A 22,603-nucleotide genomic window follows, 5' to 3' on the forward strand; every position below is an offset into this window, starting at 1 on the left:
AAGGAACCAGCCCCACTAACACACCTTGATTTCCTCCCTTATGTAAGGATGTAGGCCCAGCCCGTGGCTGAAGGTTCTTCTGCCTGCCTGTATAAGTCTAGCTTCCTGCGACCTCCCTTTCTCCTCCGCGCCTCTTCTCCATCTTTTAAGGGAGGCACATTTTCAAGTGCTGACGACTTTCCATTTGGTTCTCCTCTCCCGCCCAAGATGGCAGCGGCCGTGGTGGTGGTAGTGTCTTTCCCCGAAGGCCACCGCTGCATGTGCAGTCCTCATGCACCACGCACCACTCTTGCCGCTCCACGCACGCAACACCGTCCATGTCCCCACCACACGTTCCATGCCTCATTCTGTTGCTGCACCTAGTTCTCTTGCTGAGAGGCCTCCATCTATTTCTTTTTCTTTCCTTTATTGTTTTCTGCAGTAGAGACACTCTTAATGCCATAGGCATCCATTTTTGCAAGCATTTCCAATAATGTACCGTGAGCTCTGTGCAAGGTAAGACCTCAGGGATTAGAATTGGCCTCCGCTCGCCTGGCCAAGGCAGTGACCTTCGCTGGGGAGGGAGGGCAGGTTCAGTGGCAGGGGGATGCTCTTGCGGGGTGGGGGAGGCACACACACTCTGCTCACACACAATGCCTGCTCTCTCTCTCTCTCTCTCTCTCTCTCTCCCCCTCGCTTCCAGAGCAGTAGCAAGCATGGTGTGCGCTTTACAGCCGAAGCAGTCCAGCTGCGTTAGCGAACGCCCGCCAGGCCCTGTCATCCCCCCCATCCCTACTTTAGACATGGGGCCACCCATACGGCCGCAAGGGGGCATGGGGGGATGGGAGGGGCTCTGCCACCAAGCCACATGCCTCTTTCTCTGGCAGCCCAACGAGGTGTCTATCCAAGTGTGGACATACGCTCAGCTGCGAGGGCGCACCCTCCCATGCTCAGACTGGCCGTACCAAAGCCCTCCAATGGGAAGCTCATTCCCTTCCAAGCACCCAAAACACCAACCTTAACTTTGCTGCCTTGGCCGTCACTATGCGGGGGGAGCAGGGCCGCCCAGGCCCTTTCTTAGATGGGGTGCACAGGCTGGACCGCAGCGTGAAAGCTGCCGAACTGACCCTTCAGAGTGCTAACGATCTACCCATCCTTCCCTCTGCCTCCCACAGGATCCACTCACATCCTCACCCCGCAGAAACTGCTGGACACGCTGAAGAAACTGAATAAAACAGACGAAGAAACCAGCAGTTAAAACAAAACAAAGCAAACAAAAGGACGACGACTCCACCTTCCTGGCTTATGGCAGTCCTCCCGTTGGCTGTCCCGCTAACCGTTACTTTGCTGAGCCACGGCTCCATCCCCAACCCCGAGCTTTCTCCCTGTTCTTGTTTCTAGAAACCTGCCCACCCCCCACCCCCACTTGCCCCTCATTTTAAGCAAAAGTGTTTGTGTTGGGGGGCGGGGAAGTGGACACAAAATGCATTGTGTTTAAAAAAAAGCAAAAAAACCCTAAATGCAAAAATATTTATGCTCTATGTATGTATCCCAAAACCCCAAACCAAACTCATTTTCAAATAACCCATTTACCCATCGCTATAGAAGAATTTTCCAAAGCGTTTTTCCAGGCTGGATGGATGCACACAAATTATTTACAGCAATGTGAGCTTGTACCTAACCCAGATGCAAACACAACTGCTCCATATAGGGATTTGCTCGAATATGGACTTGGTAGAGTTCTTTCCGTTACTGCTGTCACTGGGATTTTTTCTCCATTTTTTGGGGGGGGAGGGGATGTATGTGATTCTTAAAGGTACAGTTATTTTGTGTTTCCTGGAGGAATATGTTAAATTGGGGATTACCCATAATTCCAGCAAACCTGTCCCCAAATCTTCTGCAGCATCCTCTGCTGACAGAAGTTGACCAGCCCTCCCCTCTCCCCCAGCAAGGTGCAGGTGAGCAAATCTGGACAGATCAATCAGATTGCTGCTGGGAGGGGTGAGCTCTTGCTTTGCATGTGTAGGCGGGGCTTCTGAGAACAGCCAATCAGGACTTTGTTGGGGGGGGTCTATCTAGTCTGGTAGCCTGACTCTGCAGGTGGCCATTGCTTGATGTTTCAGAGGAAGGGGTAAAAGCCAAACTTGATGTTTCAGAGGAAGGGGTAAAAGCCAAACGGTGCATCGTGCTGATTGTGGGTGGGGGGGTGGGGGGGCAGAGCTGGGGGAAATGGCTGAGCTCCGTTCAATGATTGGGCAGTTGGGACTAGAGACTAGTCCCCCTCCCAAGCTTTAAATTGGGATTCTAGGGTTATTTTTCAGACAGAAAGAAGGGACATTTTAGCCTTACCTCTCACTTCAAAAATAACACCCCCTCGAGGCGGAGCCCAAACCTGCTGGTGCCCAGACATCCTTGCTAGTTAGGGCTGCACTATACTGCAGCCCTGTCTGCATCCTTTATCCAATGGTTTAAACCTTTTCCTATCCAGCCTCAGTTTGGCATATTCCTTAAAGAAAAAAAATATAAAAAGATATCTATATACGGACATATTTTTTTTTAAACGTGTGGGTCAAAAAAGTCTCTCTTTGCTTGCAAAAAAATTAATGAAACTAAGGCTGTTTATATCTCCATATTGAAGTTAAAAAAAAAAAGAATAAAAAAATAAGCTAAAGGCCGTCACCGCCTCGGTTTCCTCTTGAGATCCCATCCGCACTGGCCCTCGTAGTGCCTCCCCCGTTCGTTTCTGCTGTTGTCGTCCAGTAGTGAAATGTTCATGACTGTGGAAATTGCCCAAACTCTCCCAACCCAGCCTCCCCGTGTCCCTCTCTCACAGCGGACTGTGTGTATATTAGTTACGGTGTCTTGTGATGTTCTTACAAGCTTGGCGTAGAGTGGTTAAACTAGACCCTTGTTACTTTTCTTCAAATTATTTCCTCTTCCTTTCACCCACCACCTCTGCATTGCAATAGTTTAGGGGTCCTTCCCCCCCACCCCAAAGGAATTGAACCTCTCCTCCCACCCTGCCCTTCCCAAATAGATCTCTCGATTTCATACGTGTTTCAATTTTTTCCTTGTCATCTCCCCTGTTCCTGGCCCATAACATTAGGTGAGGGCAAAATCTGTAAACATTTGCACTGATATTTTTTAGTTAGCCCTTGCCCCTTCCCCTCCTTTTAATTTTTTTTTAAATTAGCGTTGTACCTGATTCGGGATCTTGTCTGTGGGACATTTATTGCTTTTTTTTCTGTTACAGTTATTTATATAAACAAATAATTTATCAAAAAGGAAACATTTTAAAAGCCTCTTGTCTTGGAACTTGTTTACCTAGAAACTTATTGGCATCTTAAGTGTTTGAAAAGTGTTGAAGCACAAACATATATCATCTCTGTATATCTGTTCTTCTGTAAGAAAGCACTCGAGTCAATAAATAAATATGCTCCCATACATGGTGCAAAAGCCTGCCTAGTGGGTCTTCTGTTGGGGGCGGTGAGGGGGAAGGAAGGTTGGTTAGAACATGAAGAGAGTGCTCCCCCTCCCCTCTAGCCCCACTCTTGGAAGCAGATCTGGTTGCAAAACAGAGAGTGGAAAACATTGCAATTTTTTTTGTTCATTCCCCCCCCTGCCGTTTTCAGAGGTTGAAATTTTGATCCACTTTCATCAATTTCAATGAATCCACAGCCGATTAAAAAAAAATATTCACAAATGTCATCGATCCCCCCATACCCGAAGAAGAGCTATGTAGTGCCAAAGCTTGTCTCTCTCACCAACAGACGTTGGGCCGATGAAAGATATGACCTCACCCCCTTGTCTCTTTAATATCCTGGGACCGACACGGCAACACCAACACTGCACCCATCAGTTTCCTATCTCACTCCCTCACCTGCCCCAGCCCACTGCCCGACTCCCCATTTGTCTGTGAAGGTCAAAGTGTTGACAGAATAATATGGAGACTTGCAGCAGCTCTAAGCTTTGCAGAATTTTCTACTAGGACTGCAGGATTGGCCACACTGGGTAAGACCCATCCCGGCTGGTACCCAGCCCCCAATCAGTGCTTTAATAATAATACCTTGCTCTTTTATAGGACTTTGCTTCAATAGATCTCAAAGCGCTGCACAAGGGAGGTCAGTATCAGGTGGGGAATCGGGAACAGAGAGGGACCGTGACCTGCCAAGGTCACCCAGCAGGCCAGTGGACAGCTGAACCTGGAATCTATGTCCCCTGAATTGCAGTCCAGTGCTCTAGCCATTAGGCCACACTGCCTCGCCTTCCTATAAGGCAGAGGTGGGCAAACTACGGCCCGGTCCCTGAGCACCTGGCCCGGGAGGCTAGCCCCCAGCCCCTCTCCCAGAGCCTTACCTCACCATGCCGCTGGCGCAATGCTCTGGGCAGTGGGGCTGCAGAACCTGGCCTGACCTGGTAATCTGTGCTGTGCGGTGAGGATGCCTGTCCTGGTGCAGCCACAGTGCAGGTAAGGGGGCAGGGAGCGAGGTGGGGGGGATAGAAGGCAGAGGAGTTCTGGGGGGGGGTGGTCAGGGGCCGGGAGTGTGGATAGGGGTCAGGGCAGTCAGAGGGTGGGAAACTGAGCGGTCAAATGGGGACGGGGTCCCAGGGGGCAGTCAGGAAGGAGAGGTGGGGGTTGGATGGGGCGGTGGGGGGCAGTTAGGGGTGGGAGGTCTGGGGTCAGGGAGAAGGGGTGGTTGGATGAGGCAGGGGTCCCGGAGGGGCAGTCAGGAAGGAGAGGTGGGGGTTGTATGGGGCAGGAGTGTCAGGGGGCGAGAAGCAGTGGGAGTCAGAAAGGGGCCGGGGTCTGGGCCATGCCTGGCTGTTTGGGGAGGCACAGCCTCCCCTAACTGGCCCTCCGTACAATCTCAGAAACCCGATGCGGCCCTCAGGTCAAAAAGTTTGCCCGCCCCTGCTATAAGGACACCGAGTCTCTGTTACAGGGCTGAATGTCTGGAAGGGACTGGAGGACAATTTCTTCCGCTCCCTGCGGACAAAGAGCAACTGACACAGAACTGCGTAGCGGCTGAGTTGTGAGGAGCCCCTCACATCCTATTTGTTGCAATGGGGCTGGAGATGCCTCCCTGGGGTGGGAATTGTGGTGGTGTTTCTTCCCCCACACCCCATTCTGCTTCCCTCCCTTCAACCTCCCACCCCCAACACCCATTGAGGTCCTCTGCACATGTCCAGAGACCTCACACCAGTCTCCACCGAGAGTGGGCAGCCGGGAAGTTCAGGGAAGGGGGGGGTGAAGCTGCATGGGCTCTGGGGCAGGGGGATGCTTGCGGAAGCTGGGTGCAATGGGGTTGAACATCTGAAGGAACGGGTGAGCCTGGTGTCCATGATGGGGGGGAGCCTACAACCAGTATCGGGGTCCCACCAACAGGGGCTGCTGGTGCTGCCACTGGATGGCTCTGAGCTAGCAGGGAGAGCCAAGGGCCTTCGAGCTGCCCGTTCAGCGGGCACTACAATGGCCCCAGTCCCCGTGGCAGTGCAATGGTAAGGTCATGGCTGCTGTGTGCTCAGGTGTGGGCGAGCAGGTGGGCAGGTGTGACAGGAGAGGGCAGGTGGGAGTGTCAAATGCCACGCCTGACACTGGGTCCAGGCCAGCACTTGGAGAGGCTGGGTTAGTCATTGTGCACCTGATAAAGTCATTGGGAGCTTTGCCACTGAATTCCTCAGGCTCATGCCCTCTGCTGTGTACAATGGAGACCTGCTACGTCCCTAGCAGGAGGGACACTGCAGTAAGCACACAGCTGAAATCAGGTTCCTTACCTCAAGTAACCGCGCCCCTCATCCCGCCACGCTCAGGGGCACTGGACTGCTTGCACAAGTTTGTTTGATAAAGAGCATTGCACTGTTTGCGATGGGAAAGAGCTAAAGAAACGCACTGAGTGTGCGAACACCTGCAAGGAGTGGGAAAAGCAGAGGTCATGGAAACAAACCTTGAGCCTGTCGAGGTAGCAGTTCCAGAGCTCCCCAGGGCAGAGCTGTTACATGGCGAATCCTAGCTCCCACCTGCGAGTGCCAGAACTCCCGAGGCCTGGTAAGTCTTATGTCTCTGCACACACGGTCCACTAGAGGGGCCCCCCCCCACACCACCTTCCTGCATGTACGGGGCTAGTTCATCTTCTTAGAGCTGGCAGGAAAAATTGTCCAACTTTTGGTGAGAAAATGTAAGGCAAATTTTGCTGTTTCCCCCTCCTCCCCATCTCACTTTCCAGCCAACTCCCTATTGTTTTACAGGCAGAAGGGCCTGGAGGATCAACAGACACTGGGGTTGTGGCAGGTTACAGAGTAGCAGCCGAGTTAGTCTGTATCCGCAAAAAGCAGAGGAGGACTTTGTGAGTCTCTAATGTGCCACAAGCACTCCTTTTTTGGGGGGGGTTGTGGTAGTTTATGATCTGAGATGAGGTCAGGCTGGGCTTAGCTGTCTAATACAAGCCCCTGATGCTGCGGGAAGGGATCTGTGGAATCTTTCCAGCTGTACGATAGGGACTGGACGCCTTATCATAGGATATCCGGGTTGGAAGGGACCTCAGGAGGTCATCTAGTCCAACCCCCTGCTCAAAGCAGGACCAATCCCCAACTAAATCATCCAGCCAGGGCTTTGTCAAGCCGGGCGTTAAAAACCTCTAAGGAAGGAAATTCCACCACCTTCCTAGGTAACCCATTCCAGTGCTTCACCACCCTCCTAGTGAAATAGTGTTTCCTAATATCCAACCTAGACCTCCCCCACTGCAACTTGAGACCATTTCTCCTTGTTCGGTCATCTGCCACCACTGAGAACAGCCAAGCTCCATCCTCTTTGGAACCCCCCTTTCAGGTAGTTGAAGGCTGCTATCAAATCCCCCCTCACTCTTCTCTTCTGCAGACTAAATAACCCCAGTTCCCTCAGCCCCCCCTGTAAATCTTGTGCCCCAGCCCCCTAATAATTTTCATTGCCCTCTGCCTTGGCTACATGCTCCAGAATTAGGCCCCTTTATCCATTAGCCAAGGTATTCCCCTAATAGGCTGAGGAGCTGGTGTGCCCCAGGCAAGCACCCATGCAGACGGGCAGGATACTGGTCCAGACAGAGGGAATCATAGTGCCAGCAGGACATAGCAGCTTAGCCATTGTCCCTGCACATTTCAGATGGCTAGCTACCCCCCTGCTCAGCCAAGGCATTGGCAGAGCTGGTGGAGGTCTCAGACCACCCTTGCAGCTATCCTAATTTATGATGTGACCCAGGGACATTGCCACCCCATGCTCTGGGTATCCATAAACCTGACTGCCAGAAGCTGGGACAGGACCACAGGGGATGGATCACTCAATCATTGCCCTGTTCTGTTAATTCCCTCTAAAGCACCTGGCCCCGACTACTATTGGAAGATGGGATATTGATCTGAATGGACCATTGGTCCCACCCAGCGTGACCATTTCCAGGTTCTTCTGCCACAGCTGCATAGGGGAAACTTCCATAGCTCCTGGCTGCCCCACATTTCCAGGCTATTGTTGGGTTACAGTGGATAGCTATCTACTGCTATCGTTGGGTTACAGTCAAAAGACACCATATGCTGGCTCTCCTGAGCATCGGCAGGTTTCTGTGCCCTCAGTGACCTCTGGATAATCAGGGTGGCCTGGTGTCCTTTTCCATCCCTTTATCTCAATGGAGCATGGTTAGTTTTGAAATGATGGATGCATGGAGGATGTTGGGAGCTATGGAAAAGTCTGCAACAGAGTACATCCAATCCCAGCCAGGAATCTATATGCCATAGGCTTGCCTTTGTTTGCGCTGTCTCTAAGAGTTACTAACCTTGCAAGGGTGGCTGAGTGGCTCAGATTCTGATCTCAGCAGCACTGGGGAGAACTGGAACCCCTCGTGGGGGTGAAATTAGAATGGCCCCTTGGCCGGCAATCAGGAGTTGGAAACAAAGTAGCCTTTCCACTGGTAACCCCAAACTGAAGCTAAAGCTTGGGAAAGAGGTAACGTGGTCTAGTGGGCAGGGCATGGACATCACGCCAGATTTTTAAAAGTACTAGTGAGATTTTCAAAAACACCTAGGCATCTACTTCCCATTGGAGTTAAGTGTCTAGATGCTTTTTAAAATCTTCATCAGTATCTATTTGCATCCGTAAGCACCTAAATACCATGAAAAAGCTGGGCCTTTAGATTCAGGACTCCTGGGATCTATTCTCAGCTCTGTCACTGACTTGCTGGGTGACCTTGGACAGTCACTTCTCCTCGCTGTGTCTCTCGTTTCCCTCCCACCCACTGTTTGTCTTAGCTATTTAAGTCTTTGAGGCAGGACTGCTTCTAACTATGTGTATGTACAGCCCCAAGCACAATGCGGTCTCCCAGCCACTGCAGTAATATATAAGTAATAGCTAGCTGGAAGGCTGTGTTCCCTGAAGCTCAAGGCTGTATCCAAAACACACAAGAGAGACACAGTTTGAAAAACAAACAAATTTATTTCATTAAAAAATAGGCAATTATCTCGTTACAAAATATTGTCAAATGGCTCTGCTAGTTCATTACAAAACCAGGAGATGCTGAAAACGTAACAGTCACTTCTTGTTCTTGCAGTTCCTAGAATTAAATACACACACCCGGATGTCTTGTGTTCTCCCAGCAAGGATGCATTAATCACAGTGTCCTGGTTTCAAGAGCTTGGGGGCTCTTGGCCACAGTACAACCAGCTTTGCGATAAGAAAACAAGTACATGTGCAAAATTCAAAGCTGTCCGTGCAATTCCTCTATAAGTCAATGGCATTGCACCCTTAAAAACCAGGCCTGAATTTGGTCTGTCAAATGGAAGCCTCTTCTAGCAATCTTTTTTTTTTTTAAAAAAACCTCACACAGAACTACTTCACTCTAAGCAAAGCTTTCACATTTCAATGAGAATTGCTCAGTGCGCTGCACGGAAACGGGGCCTCTCTTTGACCCTCACTATATAGCCGAAGCTGTTGTCAGTGGGTTCCATTGTCTATATGGACAGAGGTTCTCACACAAATACACATTTTAAGAGACTGCCCCCAAAATACCCCCCACTGAACAGAGTTCAGTTCAGACTAGCTCTGTTAAGCTACTCCATTTTTTGTCAGCGGGTGTTTGAGATGAGTTTCACTATGCAAGCTCTGAAGCTTTATGGATCGACCAGAACTTCCCCTTGTTCCAGGACTCTGTCTGTGTTGGGACATAATTTCAGTGGCTCTGTGAGGTCCCTAAAAAGAGTGAGACCTGATAACTTGCCTTGTGCATTAAAAACAGCCACAATTGGATTATAATACTACTAAAAAAAAATCAAGCAATAAATAATTTTTAAAATGGGGCATTTGGGGTAGGTCCTACATATAAACAAAGCCACAAGTTCAGGATCAATTCTCAAAACCCTTTACTTCATGATTTTTCAGAGATTAATCCTTCCTCTGAAGTAGAGTGATCAGACAGCAAGTGTCAAAAATCGGGACAGGGAGTGGGGGATAATAGGCTTCTACGTAAGACAAAGCCCCAAATATCGGGACTGTCCCTATAAAATCTGGTCACCCTACCCCCAAGAGTGTTCCGATTGTAGTCAATGGGAGTTGGTCTTCAGCAGGGATTTTGAGATATGGCCTGATGATAGATGGCTTGTGCACAGTTACATTTGTGCCAGGCGAAACATGTGTCATGGAGCGTGGTACAGACCCTGAGCGGAGATGTGGAAAGACGAGGTTATCATCTCTCACGGAGGCCAAAATGGTGACTTTTTCCATACGCTGTAGTACATAGTCCAAGGCCTGGGTCAAGATTTTGAAAAGCGACTCGAGCTTAGGAGTGCCTTAAGTTTGGGATGTCCAGCTTGAGCCATCTGAAAGGTGAATTTTTGGAGGTGCTGATAACCTACCCTATGAAATTCAGCCGTCTTTAAAGGGTGTCAGGTTGGGCACCAAAAATCACTAGTCACTGTTGAAAAACTTGTCTGCACATAAGCCTGCACAGGTTTGACTAAAGGTGTGATTTTAAACCAAGGCAAGAGTGTGCACATACATACACACACTTTTCTAATTGGGTTCCAGCTTATTGTGATTTACCTTGCACCTCTAATTTACCAATACAAGCCAGGTTTAAAATCAATGAGCGTCCACATAGCTACTTAGTTTTATCTAAAGGGGGTTCCAAAGAGGATGTAGCTCGGCTGTTCTCAGTGGTAGAAGATGACAGAACAAGGAGCAATGACCTCAGATTGTAGTGGGGGAGGTCTAGGTTGGATATTAGGAAACACTATTTCACTAGGAGTGGTGAAGCACTGGAATGGGTTACCTGGGGAGGTGGTGGAATCTCCATCCTTAGAGGTTTTTATGGCCCGGCTTGATAAAGCCTTGGCTGGGATGATTTAATGGGTGTTGGTCCTGCTTTGAGTAGGGGGTTGGACTAAATGACCTCCTGAGGTCTCTTCCAACCTTCTATGATTCTGTGCTGTTAAACCAGTGCAACATCTGTGTGTGGACAAGCCCCAAGCAACCTTAACTCCCACGCCCAGGCTCCATCCCCTCGTGGGGTTTAAATGGCACTTGAGGGTCAGACAGTTCACTGTTTAAAGGGATGGTCAAACTCTCCCTACACTGCTGATTTGGAAACTAGAGTAAGTACCACTTTTGCTGGGAGAGTTTAAATGACCTGTTCACGAAACAGCCACCCAAGCTGGAATAAGGGAAAGACCCTGCTAGGACAGCTTTTGAGAGTTAAATCTACTCCATTTTAAATTTCGACGGCATGACGTACCATAGGGAGCAATGTCGGGATGTACCTTCATTCAGAGATTTTTCCTCCTATGTCCAAACACGTGCTTTGATCCATGCTAATGTGCAACAGGATACAGCCTCAACAGTACCTGTGCTCTATTCTCCTTCTGCAAAGTCCTGATCAAGTCCTATTATCAGATCAGCAACTGGCTGCTATTGCATTGTAGAGGGAGCCTGTTCCTACCTTTTCCAAGGAGGCTTGATTGGTTGGTGACCCTCTGACCCCAGCCCCAGTGCACATGCACCATTTGCACAGACAAGGACCATTATAGGCTGGAGAGGAAGTTGCTCACTACCCCTCGCAGATTTAATAGCACACACACAGTAGGAAGTTTAAAAAAAAAAAAACCAATAAATTACATGTAAAAAGTGAAATGCCCTAAGGATTATGTTGATTATATATACATACACATACACACACACAAAGACACACACAACCAAAACCTGAAGAGAGAGTGATTTAGCCACTCACCAGCTACCACAATGAGAAATGTTCCATTAAAAATATCAACATGCAAACAGATGCTTCTTTAAGGGGATCAAACAGCTTGATATAAGCCAAACCCGAAACCTAAGTTAGCAGAAAGATCTGTGGTTTTAAAGGGACAGTGTCCAATTTTGGTTAAAACTTTTTTTTTTAAAGGGGGGATTTACAAACCTAGATGACAATCCTGAAATCAGATGATAGAGAGAGAGATAGATAGATAGAGAGATGGTTATTATGGGAATGGATGGACAGACAGGTGGACAGAAAGACAGACTCCTACATCCATGCAAAAATCTTACTGATGTCAACAGCATTGCTGAAATTTTTCCATTTGAATTTTTATTCCACTGAAAAAATCACCTTTCCCCCCAAAAAAACCCTGAACATTTTTGCAGATGTGTGGTTGTGGTGGCAGTTGTAATTTTCCAACTTTGGAACAAGATTTTTTTTTTTTGCTTTACATTTTTCAATTATTGATCCCTCTAGTGCTTACTTTCTTTTTTCCTTCCTCCTCTGGCTTTTCAGTGGCAGCATAGAAAGAAGGAGAAAGAAAGGGGGAAGAACCAAAAACTGAAATATTTCTGGCTGTAGATTTTTTCCAGTGGAAAGTGGGAAAACGTTGACATTTTTCACTAAAAAATGTAGAGAAAATGAACACTTGCATGACACTTACATATTTTTCTATCAGCTCTTGTCAAGGGCTGGGGGGGAGGGGAGAGGAGAAGGGGACGGCACCCTAGTGGATCTGATTGCAGGTTTGGGTTTTCATCTCCACAGAAATGGTTGTGAGAGTTCAAAATAAGTGCCAATGAAAACAAGGTTAAACCAAAAACTGACGCAGCATTGGCCAGCTCCAGCACAGGGCTAGCCCAGGAGAATCAGTGTGGGGATCTAATCGGCGCGACTGACCTTCAAGAAGTGCTGAGCTCCTGTGACTTCTCCCAAATTCAAGGAGAAGCAAGAGTGCTCAATGCTTCTCAGGATCAGGCCTTAGAAACAGAAAATGAAACTGACTGTTTGTGCTTCCTTTCCCGCACAGCAAAGCCAGAAACAGCAGATATGGTGAAAATTACCAAAGCAGCAGCTAAAAATTGTTTCCACTCCAATCATCTAAACTGCTGGGATGGGCATGTCTTATCTGGACAATGTTCCTTTAACCCTTTGCCTGCTGCTGCCCAAAGACTGATTCCTCCCGGGCTGTGCACTGCACCCCCTACGGCATTTGAAGAGTTTATAGACATGTGATTGCAGCTTTGGAGCCGGTCAGACAGGGCTGGATGAACCCCTGGTCTGGTGAAGATGGCACCAGGGCTTGCCCTGATGGGAATGTCCTTCATTTTTTTCAACAACAGCCAGGAGTAACCTGGTAGAAAAACAATAAAATTCCACATAAACATCTGATCCTCCTCCATTCACCTTTGAGATGAACATAGAAAAAGAGAGATATGTATCCTGTCCGTCACAAGCACTCTGAGGTAACCTTTACTGCAAGAGGAGCCTTATTCTGATAGGGCCTACACAAAACAAGAGCGATACGTGAAAAGGCTCAGCTTGTAAACAGAGCTTGTCCCAGCTGGGCTGTGCCTTGGTAACCCTGTGATGTGGTGTACTGGGATAGAGCCACGTGGAAATGGATTGATTTAGCAACACAAGGTGGGGTAAGGACCAAGTGGAAATTTCTGCAAGGGACAAGGGGTGGGATCTCACAGTGCAATGGTAAGCCATTGGCCGGTGTCCATCTCCAAGCTGGCCAATGGGGAGAAGGAGAAGAGGAGTTAAAACAATACTTAAAAGTAGGGTGCTCTCTAGGGACGAGGCCAGGGGGATTCTAAAGTGCGGGTCTCAGGCCCCTGGGAGGCCAGGACAGCTCTCTGCCTAGCCACGTGTCCCGAGGTTTTCACCATCTTCCTTCTTCTTAACATTTGATCCTTTAAGAAAACCACCAACAACCGAAAGCTACTGGCCAAGCAGAGAGGGGCAGGTGAGATCCCCAGTGCAACGGCAGCTCCGGTCCCACTGAGCAGAGAGGCTTGAGGCTTAAGGCAACTGTAACATGCGGGCTGAGGTGGCTCTGGAGAAGGGTGGAGAGAGGACTCTGCAGGCTTAGCTTCCTCTGCGGATCCCGTGCGGAGACTCCAGTATGTCACTCCTCAGGTGCTGGAGGACGGCTCTCCAGCCCCACTGGAAGGAGTGGGAAGCTGAGGGACAGTCTAGGCATTCTTTGGCAAATCAGTTCCCCAGACGTATGCCGGGGGGCTTATCTCCAGATGTTTGGAGAGGCTCAGCCTGCCAGCTCAAACTGTCCTCGCCAGGCCCCAGAGGATGCCGACTCCAGGTTCCGTCAGAAGAGGCAGGATCCCCTCAGGTGCCTTGCCTTGCTCAGTTCAGAGGTCAGAAACCTGTTCATTTGCTTGGTGGTGAACGTCATGCTCTTGGCGGCTTCCATGGCCCGGCTCAGGGACCAGTTGAGGTCCTCCAGGTCGTCAAAGTCAAGCATCAGGGAGTGGTGGCGACCATGGGCTTGCTGCCGGGTGGCCCAGGGCTTCAGCTCTGCCACTCTGTACTCACTGGAGTAATGGGCAGGCAGGCCAGCTGAGCCGGGGACTGAGGTAGGTGCTGGTGGAGAACAGTAGCTGGAAAAAAAATCAAAACAAAGACTAAATACAGTGCGCTGAGGGAGGAACAAGCAAATCTAGATAATCCGACAGGCGTTTGTCCAACCTGTCCAGCAAACCCTCTAGGGATGGGGATTCCGTGACCTGTTCTAGAGCTGAACTACCTGCAGAGTTAGAAAGTTTTGCCTAATATCTAACCTGAATCTTCTGTGCTGGAAACTAAGCTGATTACTCGTTGTCCTACGCTCAGTGGACCCGGAGAACAATTGATCACTGTCCTCTTTAAAACAACTTTTTCCATACTGGAAGACTTATGCCCTCCTCAGCCTTCTCTTTGCTAGACTAAACGTGCCCCCTTTTGTATCCTTTCCTCAGAGGTCAGGTTTTTCAAACCTATCATTTCTGTTCCCTCTCCAGTTTGTTCACATCTTTCTTAAAGTGTGGTGCCCAAAATAGGACACACCACTCCAGCTGAAGCTTCTAAGTGCCTAAATCACTTAGGCATGGCAATGCTGAGTGGAGCAATACCTAAACAGATTAAAAAATCTGGGCCTAAGTGATCTGACCAAGGTCACATAGGACGTCTGTGGCAGAGCAGGGAACCAAAACCATTCTCCCAAGTCCCAACTTAGTGCCCCAACTGCTGGCCCATCTTTCCCCTCCACAGGCTCTGCTTTGGCCCTAGCGATCCCAGGCTGCCTCCCACAATCCCAGAAGGAAACTCTGAACATCCTTCCCCACAGTAACCCCAACCAACATGGTGTGGGCCACTCTTACAGTACAGAGGGCGAGTAAGGCACCAGGGGCACTGTTGGGATATAGTTGACAGTTGTGCCAGGGGGTGGGGCCGCCAGGTACCACAGGCCAGGCTGCTGCTGCGGCTTCTCGGGTTTGTGACGGCGGCCGGAGCCTTGAGATGAGGAGCTCTCTGTGCTGCGCCCTGTTGCTGTGGAGAAGAACGACACACCATAGGAGACACCCTGGTATTCGGTGTGAATGGACAGGACACCCACGAGGCTAAATCCATCCCTGGTGCTACGCCACGGATTCCGGGGTGAGTCTGGCCTCAGGACAAAGAGAGGGCCGGGGATGCACCCCTCAGTCTACTGGAATAAGCTCCCCTGGGGACGAATCGCACCTGCAAGTGGCTGTGCTGGAAAACCCTTCCCTGTCAGGTCCTGCGCTATCAGCGCGCCAGCCCTTACGCGGACGCCTCTAAGTTCTCCCAGGTAGCACTCCATTCCCTCCCAGCCACCGCTGGCAGACCCGGGACGGCGGCAGCTGAGAGCTAGCCCACGTGCCAACACTATCACCTACAGCAACTCCTCCTGGGAGAGGCTAGCGCTGCAGCAGCTGTGAGCCACAGCCGGCACTCCAGTTCCATTACCTATAGCAACTCCTGCTGGCTGAAGCTGGGGAACTAGTGTGACTGGGAGGCCTGCTACTGCCATCCTCTGCAGTGACTCCTTTTTGGAACGGCAGAGCTTTGAATTCAGCTTTCAGCATGGCCTTGGCCAGTAGGTCCCTCTGCTAGATGGGAACCATTCACCAGGGTTACTCCTCTATGAAGAGCAGAGCAGCTCTTCATAGAACGGAAACATTCAGACAGAGCAAACTGTTCACCTACCATGTGCTGCTTTGTCCCTGGTTTTAGAAACTGGGGCGCTCCTGGTCCCGTTGCAGATTGGACAGTGCGTCTTCCTTGGAGTGCTATGCTGAGTGGGTCTCAAGGTGTCCCTTGCTGATGCATTGCCTAAAAAACAAGTGAGTAAAGCAATTCCACAAAAATCTCAGTTGCAAAGGGCAGCAGAAGTATATAGGAGGTTTCAGGCTGTTTGGAAACAGCAAACTTGTAATTATACTAGATTAAAGCAATTTGCAGAAAGTAAAAACATTAAAAAAAAAAATGGATGGCAAACAATGCTGGGTCACAACATGCAGATGGAACCGTGCAGCTTTAGCTCAGCTGTGGGTTCCTCTCAGCGACTGGAGTGTGCCTTCAGCCGTGCAAAAATTCAGGCAAATACTTGAGGGGATCACAACTTGCATGCAATGTACTCAAAATGCTGGGCGCAAAATGCAAGTTAATCTTTAGCCAAGTTAAATGGTTCCACACAGGTCCGGAAAGCTGGTCATTTCCTTCTGTGCCGTCTGTTGCTAGCATCGGGAAACAAGACGAACAAAGCAGGTTGTAACACGGAGCTCACAGACGATAACAACTGGCTTTAGCACAATGGGAAAACTGCAAGATTGCACTGAAAGGCCAGAAAAATCCAAGGATTACAGCAGCTCTGGCAGGCTCATCTTGGCAATGTCACCCATCCTGTAGATTATGTGGGGTGCTTCCGTAATAATGAACAATGACCACAGGGTCACATGTAACAAAGGCGAGAGCAAGAGCCATACGTGCAACCAGGCTGAGTTAACAGTACAGCAGTGTAGGATGCCACATGCTTTGATCCGTACTAGCCTGCTCTCTTGTGGTAGGGATACAGCAGCCTCAGGAGTGTCTGTGCCGAGCCCCATACCTGCAAATCTCGCCGTCAGAGTGGCTACTGGCCAATCCTGCTTCTGTGCAATCAGCAGAGGGAGCCGTCTCCTTCCTTTTCCAATATGAGGGAGGTCCCTCCACCCTGAGGTTGGCCATGAGACCCTCTCTCAGAGTGCATTCCACCCAAAAAAAATCTGCATATCAGTGGGGCATGACCCTTGCATCTCTCTCATCAGAGTGTCGTGAGGCTTCGTTATTTCCTTGGTTCAGGCCTTAAGTAACTAATGGTTTCATTAGCGGGTATTTGTGAAGCCTCAGAAATCTCAGGTAGCAGGCGCTAATGAAGTGCAAAAATCTTGTTATTTTACGAGTTGCAAATACTAAGCAAAGCCGCTGGGAGGTGTGGGCGTCTGGCCCAAGATGAGCAGATGGGATATTTACCAGCTTGTGTCCTGGTCCCTTGGCAATGGAGGCAGGAAGTGGGGCCCGTGTCTTCCCTCCGTTCTGGGGACACGGGGGCAGATAAGTGGTAGCGCGTCCCTGCAAAATCCAACAAGAGCTGGCTCAGCATGCATCGCAGAGGGCACCTAGCTGGGAAGGGGGGGGGGGCTGAGCTGTGTCACTCACATGGCAGGGAGAGAAAGATCCCTCCTGCATGGCAAGCACAGCATCAAGTCAGCGTGTGCATGGGGCAGACAACAGAGATCCAGTTTAAGAACATAGGGTGGCCCAGGGTGTTACAAGGGAGGCAGCACCAGGGCAGAGCAGGGCCTGGCTCGTGCTCACCCACCTGTGTAATGGCCCTTGAATGTCAGCGTCCTCGCAGGGCTCTGCCTGGAGGAGACGCTTGTTCTGGGCTTCCCATCCCGAGCCCGCGGCGGGGGGCAGTCTGAATCTGAAGCTGCAGATCACCGAGAACACCAGATTAGACAGTCAGCCACTGGACACCTTCCTAGTGAGTTTCTAACCAGCGAGTGCATTGCCCTGCGTGCTGGGGGTGCTGCCCTGTGCGCCTATTCTCTAGGCACTATGGGATAGCTGACTCTCCCAGCACGCACTGGTACAAGGGCTATTAGGGGCGGAGTAGGTGTGGTACCGTGGTGCGAACCCGACTCAAATGTGTGTTGTCATCACCAGGTCAGAGGAGGGAGTTGCAGGTGGGTCACGCAAACACACTTGTGCTTGCAGCAACCCCTGACCCTTGTGTGAATGAACAACCACAGGATCTAGGGTAATGACTGTGAAGAGCTGGGCACAAACTGCGGAGTTTGGATCCAGGTCCAGCCTCCAGCTTTCCGAAAGGTCAGGAGGGCTGGATCTGGGTGTGAGCCTGCCTGTCATGAACGTTCCCAGGGTGCTGGTATCATTGCCCACGTGTGTGCACCACAGAGTGGCCGTTCTCACCTCCTGCACGCATAGGAAGGGGGTCTGAAAATCCCTTTTAGGAGGGGGAATTCAAAGAAGAGTGGAAGGAAAAGCAGATTCTGCTACCTCTGCAGTCTGCTGCCCCCGAGTAATTGCTCCCGGAAAGCAGGGGAGAAGCCGGGTTGATCCCAGATGGGGTAGGTTCCAACGGGTCTACTTACTGAGATCCAGTTCAGGTCCATCCCGAGGGAGCGATGCCGACCTCACCCGCCTCGCAGGCTTGATCACTGGAGCTGGCTCCCCAAACTCACCTGGGCTCCTCTCTGTGGATTCGCTGGGAAAGGGACAGACACAGAGTGAAGTCGAGGGCTCAGCACCCCGGTTCTGGGTGCACCTGGCACTGGGGTGGTCTCTGGTTGCACCGAGAGACAGTCACCCCCTCTGCCTTGAAGCACGTAGAGGACGAGCTGCCATGTGCTCAGGAGACAGGGTCCGTGGGGAGACTGGCAAGACTGCTGGGGGGACTCAGGGTGCTCACACAATCGTCTGTCACCTTCTGTGGCCCTGGCTGTCCGGGGACTCTGCACGTGGGTGAAATGAGCCGGGCCCGCTCCTAAGATCCAGGGGAAGCTTGTCAGCCACCCAGAAAGCTGCAAGGAAAAAGGCCTACATCCCACCTGGCCCCCGCCAGAGCTACCAGCCCTTCACTGGTGCGATAAAGGGCCCGGTTCTGTCAGCATTACACTAGCCTAACTCCCACTAGCTTCGACAGGAGCTATATGGCACCTGTGTCCCCAAAAGCCAGAAGCACCAGCCGAGGCTGGACCCCACCGTGCTGTCTCACATCTGGCATTCCCTACTCCCCACTTCCACCTGTCTGGTGCTACTTCCTCTCCAACCTGTCACACCCCCTCACCGCTGCTGGAGCAAGAGCCTTCTCCTCATACCGCTCCCACCAGCTGGAACAGCCTCCCTGTACCTCCCTCCTGCTCAGCAATTTTCAAGTCTCAGCAGAAAATAGGTCAGTTCCACGGGGGCACAAATCTCCCTGGACACCAGAGAGAACTGGAGAAGGAGGCTGCTGTCAGCCATCCTATGTCACTGAACTCCGGCTGGCAGAGATTGCAGGAAAGGCAAAACAGGCAACAAGGCCACGTTGTGTTGCACACTGGCACCTACCCAAAGGGGCCTGAGTTCCGGACTGAGGGGCCGTACCACTCGGGCTGCCTCCTGCTCCTAATGGTGCGCGGGGATGACTTTCCCTCTGGGTAGCTGCGGGATTGGTGCAAACTCTCCTCCAGCCACTGCTGAAGCCGCGTGACCTCGTCCTGCAGAGCCCGGATGGCCTGGCTGGGATGGGAAGGGGAATAAAGGATTAATAAGTGCAGGTTAGAAGAGAAATGTCTGATCTAGAAGGGAAATGGGGAATACTCCATCCTCTCCGCCTGCCTGAAATCATATGGCCAGTCCCATCTCCACTCCTGCTGGCTGACACCAGAAATCCTCAGACCTTTGCCGAGGGGATGCCATTGCTCATCATCCTGGAGACTCGAGAGTTAAAAGTAACCATGTCTATAGGCATGTCTACACTGCAACCAGGAGGTGTGACTGCACCGCGCATAGACACACCAGAGCTAGCTTTAATCTATGTAGATCGAAGCTAGCTTGAGTAACAATAGCAGTGAAGCCGTGGCAGCATGGACTAGCCCCACCCAGGACTTGGGGTAAATACTCAAGCAGCTGACATGGCTTCACAGCTATTGGCACCCAAGGTAGCTGGTGCCCCTGTAAAGTGCCGCAGATGCCCAAAGACGGTACTGGACATGACGAATGCAGGCTGCAATCAAATAAGCCGTCTGCCAGTTACAGCCTATAGTCGCACATGATTGCCCTTCCAGAAGGAACTCTGAAAAGGTGGAGAAACCATGAGGGATCAACAGCATTCGCTAGGAGGCGGACGGAACTCTGAACTTAAGCCTGCATCCACATCGGTCGCTCTCCTCATTACAGTTCTGCACCAGTACGCGCATGGCTTGCATGGATGTGAGAGTGGGACAGGAACTGCGCACATGTTTCCCACTAGAATCTAATCACGGTGCAGCTTGATTCAGCAATGCAACTCTGCTCCGACAGCCTCTCCAAGCGAAGCGCTGTACCAGCCTGTGCTAGGGGGTGTGCACGTTGACCCAGTCATGGAGATCAACCGTGCTCTTCTCAAGTCCGTGGAGAAGTTTTGCTACCTAAGGAGTACACTGTCACAGAATGCCATAATTGATGATGAGATTCCACATCGCACAGCCCACGCCAGCTGTGCATTGGGAATGCCGTCACACCACCTATGGAACGATAGGGCTGTCAAGAGAAGCACCAAGCTAAATAGTTATCGGGCAATCATGCTTACAATTCTTCTGTGTGGTTGTGAGTCACGGATAATGTGCCACCACTCCATATGTGCTGTCTTCAATCTGTTTGCAGGGTCAAATGGGGGGACAATATTCCCAATATCAAAATCCTTCATCCTTGTTGGATGTCCAGCATTCAAACCCATGCTGATAAAAGCTCAGCTGTATTGGTCGGGCCTCTCGTTCGTACAGCCAACTCAAGCATACCCAAGGCCGGATTTTATAGCCAGCTAAAGCAAGGCGCTGTTCTCCTGGGGGCCAGTCCAAATGATATAAAGACACACTGAAGTCAAACTTGAAAGCCTGTCAGGTTGACCCCAGCAACTGGAAAGCAACAGACAATGCTCCACACCCAGCCACTGCAACTCGGGCCCCTTTAAGGCACCTGAGGCCGGGCACCCAGATCACTAGTCCCTTTTGATAATCTTGGCCTGAAGGTTTCACAATGAAACATGTCCTGTGAGCGGTGACAGGAGAACTTCAAACCATGTGGAGGTTCAGGCTGGATACACTCTGGAAACATGGAGTCTTCTCCAACTGAGCCGGCCTCTGGGTTCTGCAAAGGCAGGTACGAACCCTCCCAGGAACTGGCTCTCTCACCAGATAGCTGCGGGAGACACAGCGAGAGCGATGCTTTCTCCTTCCTATTTGAGCCCTGGCTGCTACCCAGAACCATGCAGCATAGCAGGGAATGAGCTAGAAATACCAAAAAAGTTACCCAGACTAAGGCTACGCAAATTTGACTGGTCAATTCCAGCCTACTCATAATCTTGGGTTCCAGGTTCATTGAAATCCGTGGCCACCTCAGGCCTCTCTCAGGTGTCACTAAGCTGCACATCACAACTCTCAGATCTTCATGGTGACAGCGGGGGGAAGGACACTGATCTCCCTGCTCCAGAAAGCACAAGGCCCTGCCAGTTGAGCTAAAGGAGAATCTCCATCAGCACGATGGGATCTGAGACACACCTGAGCAGGGCTGACTCCCCCCAGTAGGAGGCAGTGGGATGCAGACACACACTGTCCAGTTCATTACAGGATGCAGGACACCTACTTAGGTCAGCTCAGCTTTCCGGGGTGGCCCGGTTATCCGGAATACACAGCACAAGCTGCTGCCCTTTAGCTAGGAAAATACATAATCACCCTCAGGGAAGTAAACACCAGGGTACAGATCCTTAGCTAGCGTAAACTGATGTCGGTCCAATGCATTGAACAGGATGATGCTGATTTACGCCAGCTGAGGATCTGGCTGAGTCAAATTAAAACAACAAGGAGAAAGGGATGGGAATTCACACTAGGTTTGCCAACCCCACTGAAATAGTTTGCAAGGTTCTGGAAACTTCAGACTCTTCAGGGTACTCTTGCCCCAAGCTAGGCAAAGGTCTAGTTCCAATCAGGGTATAACCAGATGCAGGTTTGTGAGAGAGCAAAGGGGGGCAGGTTTCTTACTCTGTCATTCCCCTCTCTCCTCTTGTGAGTGACATGAGCATTAACACTTTACCTGCCAGGCTGAAATGAGGCAGCCAGGCAGTGAGCAGAGGGGCTATTGAGGCAAACCAGATCCCAGTTTGCCTCAAGAGAGGTCAGTTCCCCTGGTTCTATCCCCCTAGCTACGGAAGGCACCTGCATTGAAATAAAAGTTTTCAATCCAGCTCGTAGATGTTCCAGGAGGGCAGCTCACAGCTCCACCCAACCACTCGGCTAGCGAGGGCGATGGGAACTCCCTGACCCTTTCCCACTGATCTGCTCTTGCTGCAGCCCATCCCCGGGGCAGTGATCACAGAGGCTGCCCTGGTGACATTACTTTAGCTGTGCTATATAGCCAGGGACTCACTGTGTGGGATTCTCCCCACTCCCCCTGGTTACTCGCTCCTAGAAGAGCTGCCTCCAAAGACCACTTTGTCCCTGGTTTGCCCAGCAGGATCTGATCTGGCCCCACTCTGCTTTCTAGTCCCAGTTAAGACACTGCAAAGCTTTCGACCGAGGGCCTAGTATCCACCTGCTAGAATAAGCCTCAGACCTGGCCTCACTGTGGTCACAGTGAGATGAGTTGGATGGTCTCTGCCTTGACCCAGGGGGCGGCCTGCGTACGGGATGGAACCCCCATGCTGAGGCCACACAAATCGGAGTGATACGCACATGGTGGAGAAGGCCAGGACTGGCGCTGTCATGTCCAGTTTTTCTCCGCTTCCTCCCTCCGGCTAGCTGGCCCCAGTACTGGTGAGGTGGCCTCCTGTGGCTTTAAGATCTCTCATCTCCCCATGGGAAGGGGAGCTGCCGCTGAATTCGCTCCCACGGGAGAGATCTATTGTACCGAGATTCCCAGCCTGCCTGTCCCAAGGCCTGGCCCCTCTCAGCACGTCTGAGCCCAAAGAAACACGTGACCCGCCTTTCTAACACAACATGTGCTGGAACCAGTTCATCAGCCCAGTATAAACCAATCCTAGAGCAGGGCGGAGAGTGGAGATAAGGGATCTCGCCTGGGGTGGGCGCTTTAAGACG

General features: G+C 50.9%; 2 protein-coding genes across 9 annotated transcripts in view; one reads left to right on the forward strand and one right to left on the reverse strand.

Moving 5' to 3' along the window:
- STXBP1 (syntaxin binding protein 1) overlaps window positions 1-3,435 on the forward strand; it is a 68,623-nt gene extending 65,188 nt beyond the window's left edge. For all 3 annotated transcript variants that reach the window (XM_038374865.2, XM_038374864.2, XM_043498971.1), the window contains one exon: window positions 1,155-3,435. In XM_038374865.2, the coding sequence (XP_038230793.1) occupies window positions 1,155-1,237 (83 nt within the window). In that variant the 3' untranslated portion in view covers window positions 1,238-3,435. The remainder of the gene's footprint in view (window positions 1-1,154) is intronic.
- Window positions 3,436-8,411: 4,976 nt separating this feature from the next.
- AKNA (AT-hook transcription factor) overlaps window positions 8,412-22,603 on the reverse strand; it is a 74,157-nt gene continuing 59,965 nt past the window's right edge. For 4 of the 6 annotated variants that reach the window (XM_038374746.2, XM_038374745.2, XM_038374748.2 and 1 more), the window contains 8 exons: window positions 18,882-19,052; window positions 18,256-18,315; window positions 17,924-18,036; window positions 17,128-17,238; window positions 16,779-16,877; window positions 15,474-15,599; window positions 14,624-14,792; window positions 8,412-13,864 (listed from right to left, as the gene is read on the reverse strand). In XM_038374746.2, coding sequence (XP_038230674.1) covers window positions 13,573-13,864; window positions 14,624-14,792; window positions 15,474-15,599; window positions 16,779-16,877; window positions 17,128-17,238; window positions 17,924-18,036; window positions 18,256-18,315; window positions 18,882-19,052 — 1,141 coding nt within the window. In that variant the 3' untranslated portion in view covers window positions 8,412-13,572. The remainder of the gene's footprint in view (window positions 13,865-14,623; window positions 14,793-15,473; window positions 15,600-16,778; window positions 16,878-17,127; window positions 17,239-17,923; window positions 18,037-18,255; window positions 18,316-18,881; window positions 19,053-22,603) is intronic. The other 2 variants (XM_043498628.1, XM_043498629.1) reach the window with 1 other exon arrangement.

This window comes from Dermochelys coriacea, chromosome 16 (assembly GCF_009764565.3).
Source record: "Dermochelys coriacea isolate rDerCor1 chromosome 16, rDerCor1.pri.v4, whole genome shotgun sequence".
Classification (NCBI taxonomy): Eukaryota; Metazoa; Chordata; order Testudines; family Dermochelyidae; genus Dermochelys; species Dermochelys coriacea.